Source organism: Pipistrellus kuhlii, unplaced genomic scaffold (assembly GCF_014108245.1).
Source record: "Pipistrellus kuhlii isolate mPipKuh1 unplaced genomic scaffold, mPipKuh1.p scaffold_m20_p_2, whole genome shotgun sequence".
NCBI lineage: Eukaryota > Metazoa > Chordata > Mammalia > Chiroptera > Vespertilionidae > Pipistrellus > Pipistrellus kuhlii.
Window position 1 is genome coordinate 24,864,052 of NW_023425515.1, and position 12,524 is coordinate 24,876,575.

A 12,524-nucleotide genomic window follows, 5' to 3' on the forward strand; every position below is an offset into this window, starting at 1 on the left:
ATGTGGAGGATTTCTGCTGACTGTATTTAACTTTGGGCAGCAGGCATACTTTTAGAAAGAGTGAAATTAAGTTGCTTCTTCTTTGGCCTTGATCCATGTTTTGATTTGTTCAGACTTTGGAGTTCAGGTCACACAGTGGGAAATGTTTTGATGAGTTAGTTGCATCTGAAGTGGGAAAGAATTTTCAAGTGTCCTCACCATCTTTATGTGAGAAACCCAGTGGCCCCAAGTCCTTCTTTGCCTTTCTCCACCCTTCCACTCTATATAACTTTCTCAAGTTAATTAATTGCAAACTATCACTGCTTAATTGCTTTTAGAGATGGACCCCTGCACAGGTGCGAATGGATGTGCCCACATCTGTCAGAGTGAGAATGGAGTGGCCAGGTGTGCCTGTCACCCAGGCTACCAGCTGTCTGAAGACAAAAAGGCCTGCAGAGGTAGGAAAATGAATCTGATAGCTTAATTATGTAATTGTTTGAAATTTTATGGTAATGCAGTTTGAATAGTTAGAGCAGCTAGGAGAAAGGTGTTTTCATTTATGCTTAAAAGGGAACCTTTATACTCTTATTTGATCATTCTGAAAAGTATTTTATGATACTATAAAAACTCAGAGACATTTTTAATTGCAAAGAAAAGGTCTGGGGTAGCTTTAGAATTAATGTGTTTTGGTTTCCGTTTCTCATTCTGAAGTGAGTTCCAGAATTAATATCTCAAAACCTTCCATAAGCACACCGGGAAGGTTTTCATTTTATTTTAGGCTACAGAAGATATGGGGATAACCTTTGAAAACCAAGTATGTCCAAAAGAGAGTTCTTAGAAGTAGGGTTAATTGAAACAGAAAAAGAAAAAAGGGAAAGAAGGAAGGAAGGAAGGAAGGAAGGAAGGAAGGAAGGAAGGAAGGAAGGAAGGAAGAAAGGAAGGGAGGAAGACTATAAATCCAAGGTTACATATTTCTGTTTCCTAGAAATAACAAAACAGCCATAATTCATAAAAGGATGAAGTGATAAATATTTGATGACCAGAACTGATAAATGACGTTATTCATATGGGAGAGTTTTTTGTTCTAATAACTTCTGAGAAATCGCAGAATCCTTCATTTTATCATAACATTTTCATGACATGAGAAATGGTATATTTGGATTAATTATAAAAATATCTAAACGTTTCCTGACTTATGGGACTGATAAATACTTTGATAAAATGAAAAAGTATTAAAGTGTGGTGGTAGGTGTGTGTGTGTGTGTGTGTGTTTTCTTTAAGCCAAAACTAAGAGAATTTTCTGTGGACTGTGTTAACACACTTTTCTGACAGAAAATGTTTCTACTTTGGTCCTCTGTTTACATAGCACCTGCTTCACTTAGCACCTGGTACAAAATAAGATCTGTTAAATATTTATGGGAAACTGACAAATATATACATATATAGATATGTGCATATATACATATATATACATATATATATACATATATATACACATATATATATATAATATATATATAATCTCTTTGGAAGTTTTTATTTAAAACCATTCTTCTTAGAAAGTCTATCCCCATAATTACTGCCTACTTAGGGTTTTAATGGGCATTTCTCTTAAGCGCCCTGATCCAGATGACATGGAGGACCTTCTAGTGTGGGAAAAAATGATAGGGAGATCTATTCATCTAAAGGGAAGGAGCAAGGACTACCTGGGCCACAAAATTAACTGACACTGAATAGACTTGGCTTTTGGTGTCAGGAGAGAGAGCACCACTGTTTATTTATTTTATTTTTTATATTTTATTGATTTTTTTTACAGAGAGAAAGGGAGAGAAATAGAGAGCTAGAAACATTGATGAGAGAGAAACATCGACCAGCTGCCTCCTGCACACCCCCTACCAGAGATGTGCCCACAACCAAAGTACATGCCCTTGACCAGAATCGAACCTGGGACCTTTCAGTTTGCAGACTGACGTTCTACCACTGAGCCAAACCAGCTTCAGCGGCACCACTGTTTAAATAGCAAGGCCTAGGGACAGTCATGAGTACAACCTAGGTTGTAGATTGCTACATATGAAGCCCTCAAACTTGCCTTATCTATGGCCACATTTATTGACTACCTTAAATCAGGGAAATACCATATTTGTTATGAATATGATATATATTCCAAAAACAAATTGTAATGACTGCTACCTATATTATTAGGGGATAGATAATGTCTATATATTTTTTACTTGTGTTCTTTTCTCTTTTATCAATTAATAAATACTAGTGGGTTATAATAGAAGTAAGTGTTTGAGAGCATAAGCCTACACTAGAATTAATGTCATTAGCAGTTAGTTTATTTGTAAATATGGAGCCGTTGGGATATTTCACTGTTACACTGGACATGAGGGCAGAAGGGGAAGGAATGATTTAGTTCATTTTTGTAGTTTACACATAAATCAGTATTCAACCTCCAAAGACAGCCACTGTGTGTGTGTGTGTCTCTCTCTGCAGACATAAATGAGTGTGCAGAAGGGCTTGCTCACTGTGGCCATCGCTGTGTGAACTCAGTGGGATCTTTCACTTGTGCCTGTCACCCTGGCTCTGAGCTGGGAGCTGATGGAAAACGGTGTTACAGTAAGTGGCAGCAATCACAGCCCTGGGAATGTGTGACATTTGACAAGTATTAAACAAGAGTAATCAAAGAACAACACTGAATATCTTGCCAATGCAAAGCTCCTGAGAATGTTTGCCACTGGGATGCAGTAGGGATGAGAGCTTAAAAGTTCAAACCCTTTATTTATTTATTTATTTTAAAGAAACAGGCCTGGAATCAATAGAAATATGTGGAATCTAAAAAACAAAATAAACGGATGAAGAAAATAGATCCAAAGACATAGCAATATGGAACAGATTGTTGAATGGCAAAGGGAAGGCATGGGGTGGGTGGGAAGTGGCTAATCTATGAGCTGAATATACACACTAGAGGCCCAGTTTATGAAAATGCATGCACTTGGTGGGGGGTGTCCCTCAACCTGGCCTATACCTTCTCTCAGTCCGGGACCCCTCAGAGGATGTCCGCCTGCCGGCTTAGGCCCCCTCACAGGGAAATTGGGCCTAAGTTGGCAGTCAGAAATCTCTCTGGCAGCCTGGGAGCCTTTGGGGGATGTCCAATTGATGGCTTAGCCACAGATAGACATCTTTAGCACTGCCAAGGAGGTGGGAGAGGCTCTCACCATTGTCACTGAGCTTGCAGGCATCAGTCCAGCTTGTGGCTGAACAGAGCTCACTCTGTGCTAGTGCACTGACCATCAGGGAACAGCTCCTGCATTGAGTGTCTTCCCCCTGGTGGTCAGTATGTATCATAACAACCAGTCGTTCTGCCATTAGGGTCAATTTGCCTGTTACTATTTATTATATAGGATATGCATAACCCTTGGATATAGTCAATAGTGTGGTGAAAGCCTGAGGCAGGGGCAGGTGTGGACTAAAAGGGGTCAATGTGGGTGAAAAAGGAGGTATCTATAATAGTTTCAATAATAAAGATAATTTTTAAAAAAAGAAAAGAAAATGGTCAACATACTACACCCAGTGTAGCCAGTAAGGGCTAAGTCTCAAGTCCTCTGACATGGAGCTCCCTTAGACCCATGGCTCTCCCTATGAAGAGTCTGCCTTCTTTCATCCCTTCTGCCATGCAGTATTTATCGGACTCTAGTAATACCAATGTAAAGCTCAAGGAAAAGGAACTAGTATGAGGGAAGGAACCAGCAGTACAAGGAGCAGCCCTAGTTTGTAGCAAAATATCAGACACATGGGATGCTGTAGTGCCTTGCCTTCTTATTCCCCATTTTTTATTCTTTCTCTCATGTCTCTTTAAGCATCTCCTTCCACTTTTGCATCCTCTTTCACTGACTCATCCCTTGCTCCTATGATCCATGTCATCTAACCTTTGCTTCTTTCTCACCTAGGCTCAGTCATATAATGTAATGAATCCCTTACTACAAATACATTAAAATGTTACTGAGGTGAATTATTAGCTGCTCTTAATAGCTCTTGCAGCTATTTCCTTCTCACATGTCTTCCCCACTGGTCTGCTGATTAATCTATAGAGGAACACATTTTCTACTTAACTACCTTTAAAACCATCTGATACAGATTTCTTCATATTTCATCTTTTCTGTCTCAATATTCTCCACCCTCACCCACTCTTTTTCTTCCCCCTTCTTCTTAAAATTACAGAATAATATGCTTTTTTGTTTCTCTGTATGCTTTCCCTATCTCTGCCTCTCATATGATCATGGTATATCAACAATTTCTTATTCTTCCTCATCTTCAGCCTCTACCTTTTTCTCAGCAACTTCTTCCCTTCCTTCTCCACTTCACACCTATACCTCAGCAAAAGAGTTTTGCTAGGTTTAAAACACACCATGTTAATTGGCTTTATTTGAAATTCATAAATCTTAAATGAGTCAGGAACATGGCTGGACAAAACTATGCTATGGAACATGCCCACTTTCCTCACCATCAAAGCCAATATTTCTTTTCTCTCCTAAATCTTTATATCACCCCTCCTTTTGCCTTTATTCTTACCTTGTCTCTGGCCAACCTCCTGCTGTCTTCTCCTGCCAGGACTGGCACCAATCTGGCTGTTGGGGCCGAGCCAGATGGACCCCACCTGTGCACAAATTTGTGTACTGGGCCTCTAGTCTGAAATAAAATCTCTCATAATATGACTTGTGCATTCTCCGTTATCATGAAAGAGGGGCCAGTATCAATACATTATGAGTTAAAGGCTTTCTATAGAATTTACTTGGGAAAGCAAATTTACTCTACAGTTGAATACATTTGGTTGAAGTGTGGTTTTACATTTATTGTTCTTATGTGAATATTTAGCTAGCCAAATTCTTTGTGCAGCTCTCACCAAACCTCAATATTTAACTAACTTACATATAGAACTTTCTTGATAAAGACTAGCATTTTGAGTTTTTTCAAAATCTGTAGGTGGAGTAAATGTTTTGAGAGCATGCTAATCTTTAACAATGAATTATGTGTCCTTTATATAACAAGTACCATATTTTCTGGCGTATAAGACGACACTGTGTTCTAGTAAAAAGCCTGCTCAGATTGGCCAGAGTCAGAGAGGCTGTCTATTAAAAAAAGACCTGGTGTTTCCTCGGAAGTGGGGGTAGTCTTATACAGCAAATATAGGCCTAAACCTATGTTTTAACTGTAAAATTAGGGGGTCATCTTATACGCTGGAAAATACGGTAATAAGAATTTATGCCTAAGTAATACAGATGAACAACAATAGAGAACAATGATAAACATAGCAGAGTACCTACATCCCATACTTTTAACAGTGATTCAAAGCATTTTTAAATTTCTCATTTCCTCACTTAGAAAATGATTGATTATAATGCCTCTGTGCTCAGTACAATAGCATCCATATGATGAAGTTGATGTCACCCAAAATGATCCCAAATTAACATGTACTGGGATCAGCAAATTGGTTTTCAGAGTAATAGTATGTTTGTATAATAAGTGACTTCCATATACCTCAATGCTAATTAGCACATTAACGCATTATTATTTAAATATGATCAGCTAATTCATTGGTTTTGTGTTCATACTTCTGTTTCAAGGCTATTTTTAACAGTATTTTCAAGTACTCATAGCCTCTAGAAAGGACAGATAATAACATACTATTAGCTTGAGAACAGAAGAAATGTCAGCTAGCAGACAACCTCTGTGCTTTCTAATTACTAATTCAATACATTTTTTTTTTTAATGTCCTGAAAGTACTGAGAATCCCCAAAGGTAAATGTCATTTAAGATAAGTGTTTAATAGCCAGTGGTGGACTATTTCCCTTTCTATACCAATTTGTTAATTTGATATTACTTATAGATTTATTAGTGTTTTAATATTGTATAGATATTTGCAATCCTGAATAGCCCCTCAGACTTTTACTTAGAGGATCAATAAATTTCCAATAAAGTGTGTTGTCCTCCCAACAGAGTATTCCTCTTGTTGACATATATTCAGGTTTCTCTGCTGTTATGCTAATAACCCTCTTCTGCTTGTTTGGAAAGGGATTGAATTGGAAATTGTCAATAGCTGTGAAAAGAACAATGGTGGTTGTTCACATCACTGTGAACATGAACTTGGAGGGCCCCATTGTTCCTGTAACCATGGACACCAGCTTGATTCAGATGAGAAAACATGCATAGGTAATGTATGGTAAATGTCATCTTCCCTTAGACCTGTCCTGGATTCATTTAGTCCTTTCCTCTCTAATACTGCTGTAATCTGAGCTACATCTCTCAAACTGCATGGAGAAATAAATCAAGCAGTCTCTGACTACTAGATAAATGTAAAAGAAATATTACTTGGCAGGAGACATCATTATCTTTGGATATTTACTTTAAAGTGAAAGGAACTTTAAAACATTTAACAAAACATATGAACTTAGTTTTATTTCAGGAAAATACTCCAAGACCTATCTAACCACTGAATGAAATTCTTGCTATCACATAACCTACTTCTTTCTACCCCATGCAGAAGCTTTATCATATGTATTTCCTTTTCTTTTTTAAAAAATATATTTTTATTGATTTCAGAGAGGGGGAGAAGAGAGATAGAAACATCAATGAGGAGAGAGGATCTTTGATTGGCTGCCTCCTGCAAGTCCCACATTGGGGATTGAGCCCACAATCTGGACATGTGTCCTGATCAGGAATCAGAATTGAACCATGACCTCCTGGTTCATAGGTGGATGCTTATCTCCTGAGTGATGCCAGCCAGACTGCATTTCCTTTCAACTTGGTGATGGCTTGGATGTATGTTCAACTGTGGTATGATAGGCACCTGCGTTCCAAAAGAAAAATTTAAAATTCTTTGAAAATCCCAGCTCAAATGCATTTTTAATAAGTAACCTTTATGACTAGAACTCATATCATTAGAGATGATGAGAAAAATAAATTTTACTTCAACCTTGCTTCATAATGAATGTGGGATCTAGAGCTTCTGAGAAAAGGGAATATCTACTAAAAACAGGGAGAGTGAGCATCAAACTGTATCATTAATATGCTCTGTATCTGAGAGCACCTACAAGCCCCTCTAAAGCAATTTGCCATTATTCTGGAATTAAGTATCATATTTGCTTGATTTTTGGGTGTTGCTTTATATAACCTTTCTTAAAAATTACGAGTACTAAAACAATATTTGACCATTTTATGCTACTCAGTATGGTTGAGACAAACTAGAGTATCATAAAAGAGTTGAATTTCAAAGGTGTAAGTACTTGGGATTTCTTTTCTTATGTGACAGTATGCATTTTAAGGGATTTTGAAGTTTTCTGGTTTCATAAATTATTTAACCAAAACAATGTCATCACTTGTATATCTTGATCCAACATTGCCTCCTGCATTTTTTTTTTTGAGGCTACAGTTGCTATCTTAATGAAACCCATTGCTTTCATTTCTTTTTCTTACGTACTGAAAAACTTGCTTACTATATTTTTCTACCTTGCTAATACTTATATCTCTGGAAAAAATAAGGGATTCCTTTTTTTCTTCCTCCTTCCCTTCCTTGCTCTCTACTTGTCTTTTCACTAAACCTTTTATTTGTGACTTACAATTTCATGTCTTTCCTTATTCTTTGAAAAGCACAATTCAGTAAAATTCTTATTTATAACTAGAAAAAAAAATAGCATCTGCCAGGGTCAAAATATAGAAAATTGCATATTTATGAGATTGCAGCATGACATTATATTGTTTATGGCTTAAGTTTATGTCATTTCCCAAAAATAAGTAATGCTCATTCCTAAAGACCAAATATTCATTATAGTAAGGCAATGAATTGTTTAGAGGGCACACATACAAGTTTTGCTTATTTACCTGAGAACAGATTAAGGCCATGGATGATTTATAAAAATATTCATATCTCAAGGAATTTTTTTAAAAAATTCTTTTTAGCTTATTTTAAGATCAACATTTTTTTATATTTGAGAATGTACAAATAAATGAGAAAATAAGTTGTCCAGTCTGCAAATTGTCAACCTGTCTTTCCCAACTCCAAAAATGTATTAGGGCTAAAACCTAGAGATGTGTTAACACAATTTGAAAGACAGCTATAGAAAATCCAAGTGTCTGATCAGCAGTAAGATCTCTGCATTTAGCAATCATTAGATATTAGTAACAATTGTGTTTTTTTTCTAACCCTTTGAGTTTGTTCAACAGTTTATATATGGGGGTCACATACAAAAGATCATTTTTTCCAAGGTTTAATTTTCCCTCTTTTCTAAAGTAGAAACTGAAATTTTTAATTGTTTTGCCTGGCTTCAGCTGAAGCTCTATTTTTGATGAGAGCTAAATTTTTATGAATAAGTGCATTTCTTTGCAATTGGCAATACCAATGCAAATGTAAGAAAACCATGATTATCAGAGAGGAGGATAATAAAAAGGGAAAAATTAGCAAGCAAAGTTTTTACCAAGTAAGATCTGAAAATAAGTCAAGGAATTTAGGAAACAGGTGATGTAAGTGTTGAAGGGACACAACATTTTAAGAAAGGCTTGTGATGTAAGAAGAGCAGGGTTTCAGCTGAGTTTCAGACTAGGATGGTTTATATGAGACAAGCTAGAAATCACCCCAGAGGAATGATGATGGAAGAAGAATCTAAATGGATTATAACATGATAGAATGTTGAAATCATTTTCCAATTGTAATACAGTTTTGCTCCTAGTACCTGAGAACAAGGAACCCTGAGAAATATGTGTTTGGAGGCTCTGTTAGTATTTGAGAAGACTTTAAAATATTGAAAACAAAAAAAAAATTAAGGATAATGTTTTAAATTAAATAAAACTGAATTATTAAAAACAATTTTACCCTCTGTATTCATGCTATTTAATCCAAAGGACAAAGGATGGTTTAATAAAAGAGAGGAAAAAATACCAAGTAGAATTATGTGAGTAGCACTGCTTCTGACATTTTGCAGGAGATAGAATGTTTTGTGTCCAAATGACCTTCCTTTGGAAGTTTTATGGTGATCCCTCACCTTAGATAATTGACTGCATTTTCTTTCCTCCCTTTCCTCTTGTCTACATTTCCTTACACTGGTACCCTTTCCAAGGTTAATTGATATATTGACCTTTTATATCTGTGGCTGCTCATGTAGCTAGGGAGCAATGAGACTTTGTAAACTCAGCACTGACAGGCCACCCAACATACCAGCTCAACAAACACAAGGTTGAATTGACCCAAAAGCCTAGAGCCAAAAACCCAGACCACCCAATTACCAGGCATCTCTCCCAAGGTAAACAGTGGGTGAAGAGTCTGTTGCTACTCCTTGGACATTTATGTGAGGAATGGTTACCTCAAAACTCAAGCCAAATGGATTATTCTTTGGCTAAAGGGTTTCAATTTGATTTAATTGTGGTGTGTTTTTCTTTTCCCCAGAGCAGTGATGTATGTGCACACGATATTGAGGATTATAGAATTCTGGGATAACAATGCTGAAGGACACTTAAAGAGCATCACTTAAAAAGCTGTTTATCTGGTAGGACATGCCAGGGTAATGTCACCAACAGTAAAATGAAAAGCCCTGACCCTGCTCATCCGAGCCAAAGCATCATGGCAAAGTTCAAGCAAATCTTCTGAAATATTCTATCATTCAAAACACAATATTTAAAAAGATTGTCTGCCCTCTCTCCAAATTGCAGCTGCCACTTCTCTTCCCAGTTTTGTGAATTCCATTTGCTTGCAAGGTTCTGTCATTTGAAGCTCTAGAACAAGTGTAAGACTGCCTCCTTGTTGCTCAAATGTTCACTGAGTGGAATTCTTGACTCTTCTTCTCAAGCTGTTTTGATGCTGTTGTTGTTCTTCTTCAAGTTCTCTGTTTATTCAGTCAAATTGCTGTTCACACTGGGAAAATAGCAGAAATCTCTTTTTCTGAGCTTATAAATGCATTTGGAGATTATTTACATACTTTTAAAAATAACTGACAGGCATAGGAAAAACATGCAAGAAACATGAATGCGAATGTGAGCCTCATTCTTTTCGTGTTAGAATTGCTTTGATGTCTGTACAATGTAGCCTGAGAAATAGAAATTGAGTAGTCAAACAATCTTAATTTATAAGTGAGGCTTAAATTTAATTCTATAGGCCAGTGCAATTCCTATATTTGAAACAACAGAAATGTCCTATTCCCCTTCAGACCTCGATGAATGTGAGAATGGAGAAGCCTGCTGTGCCCAGCTCTGCATCAACTATTTGGGAGGCTATGAATGCAGCTGTGAGGAAGGCTTTCAGATCAGTTCAGATGGCTGTGGGTGTGATGGTAAGTTCCTGAGATCTAACGTGAAATCACTGGTGCAATGAGACAATCAGTGAAGGAGGAACCTGTGAGGAAGGGGGTTAAGGGGGGAAAGGGAAGACCTTGCCTGTAGAGACTTTGATGTCTCCCTGGCTCTACCATTTACTATCCTATGAGCTTGGGCAATGAACTGCTCTGAGCTGCAGATCCTCACCAATAAAGCGTAGACAATAATTGCATTAGTTTGTACATTAAAGAAAATAATAAATGGGAAGTGCTTAATACAGTGATTGAGAGAAGTCACTCATCTAAAGGTAGCTATTTTTTATAATAATTTATTGGTCCATATTTCCTTTACCTAACCTATATAGGCAAGTGAAAGGTTCTGGCAGACCATAGCACACTGCCATATGAATCACTCATGACAATCTTGCCCGGAATTAGAAAGTTGGTGTTGAAAATCATTTTAATTAGAGGATAGTAACGAGGATTGCCAATTCATTGCCGTGGTCCAAATCTGTATCAGAATCTTTTATATATGACATTAATTTAACTAATTCAAGTTTTAAGATGCAATTTTACAATTTTCTAAGTTCCTTGTTAAAATTGGTTCACTTACCTTTCAAATAATTTCTAGATTACATAGTTATTTTCACAGGAGAGTATGAATTTAGTGAGTAGAGTCAGTTCACTTTTTTTACACCATTACATTTAGAACAGCTCATTTGAGCCATTGCTACCATTTACTTTTTTTAAGTTTATTTTTAAAACATGGAATCTTTACATTTTCATTTTATGATCATTACCATTATTTCGAACCACATTTTTCTTTAAGTCAAAGCAAACATGAGATGATCTTTTTTAATAAGTCAACATATATAAGAATATTATGCCTCAGAAAAAATAGTGTTTCTTTGCTTAAAGAAACAAATTCCTGAACTATGTTGAGAATGATCGGTGTGTGTTTTTTTTCATATAGATGCCAAGCTCCTCAGCCTTGCAAATGTAGGTAACAGCAAAGAAAACACAGATATGATATCTATATCTGAAAACACAGTACAATATATTACCATTTACCACATTTAATCCAATTAACAGGAGCCAAGAAATTTGAATTTCATCAACCATCTGCTCTTAAGCAAAGTCAGCCAAAAGATGATTGTATGGTGTGAATATACATACTTGGGTACATGCATCCAAATTGAAAAGGTATCATCATCTGAGGCAAAGCTTAGAAACCCAGCTTCATCAGTAAACTTTTACTATTGTGAACACATTGACCAGTGTCTAGGCTCAGACAGTCACATGAAATTAAAGTTTAGCGTTCTTCCATCTCTAAAATTCTCCATAAACCTTGTACAGAATTATGCATGGAAGAAATGCTTCATTGCAGATACTGGATATTTCAAGAAAGAATGAAAATTATACAAAATGGTGTACAGCCTGAGACCATTGAATTTATTTTGTTTTAAATTCCTCATCAATGCCGAGACCGGTTTGGCTCAGTGGATAGAGCCTCGGCCTGCGGACTGAAGGGTCCCGGGTTTGATTCCGGTCAGGGGCATGTGCCTTGGTTGCGGGCACATCCCCAGTGGGGGATGTGCAGGAGGCAGCTGGTTGATGTTTCTCTCTCATCAACATTTCTAACTCTCTATCCCTCTCAATTCCTCTCTGTGTAAAATCAATAAAATATATTTTAATTTAAAAAAATTCTTCATCAAAACCTCACGCCAAGGTCTCAGAAAGGCCTTGTCTCTGTAGATGAACTACAGTAAACTTGAGTGAAAGAAAAAAAAAAGGGCTATACTCAAGAAAGTGTCCAAGGCTAAGTTTTCTATAAGAGAGTACATTGTCAGGAATTAATCAAGGTGATAACAGGAATATGAATATGCCCAGGACATCACCATGTCTATTTTATCTCTCAGTGACTAAAAGCAGACATTGTTTAAATGTTTCTAGATGTGGACGAGTGTCTGGATACCAGCATAGTCTGTGATCAAATATGTATTAACTCTGTGGGAACATACCACTGTGCATGTGAGGAAGGCTACAGAATTGGAAGTGATGGAAAAACTTGCATCTGTAAGTCACTGTGAAGAATCTCATGTGTCTCTTCTAATCTACTTTCCACCCCCATTTTCTTCTTCAGGAACAATGGAGGCCACAAATTCTTCCTTCACTCAACCTGTCCTCCCCTTTCCTCACAGACTGAGATCTTTTCCTTTTGTTCTCTCTGCTGCAGTGTCAGCTTTG

The 12,524-nt window shown here is 36.8% G+C and overlaps 1 protein-coding gene across 2 annotated transcripts in view; it reads left to right on the forward strand.

Annotated features, from left to right (window-relative positions):
- LOC118722332 (multiple epidermal growth factor-like domains protein 6) overlaps positions 1-12,524 on the forward strand; it is a 589,906-nt gene that overhangs the window by 471,732 nt on the left and 105,650 nt on the right. For both annotated transcript variants that reach the window (XM_045583659.1, XM_045583660.1), the window contains 5 exons: positions 318-437; positions 2,476-2,598; positions 6,052-6,189; positions 10,173-10,295; positions 12,231-12,353. In XM_045583659.1, the coding sequence (XP_045439615.1) occupies positions 318-437; positions 2,476-2,598; positions 6,052-6,189; positions 10,173-10,295; positions 12,231-12,353 (627 nt within the window). The remainder of the gene's footprint in view (positions 1-317; positions 438-2,475; positions 2,599-6,051; positions 6,190-10,172; positions 10,296-12,230; positions 12,354-12,524) is intronic.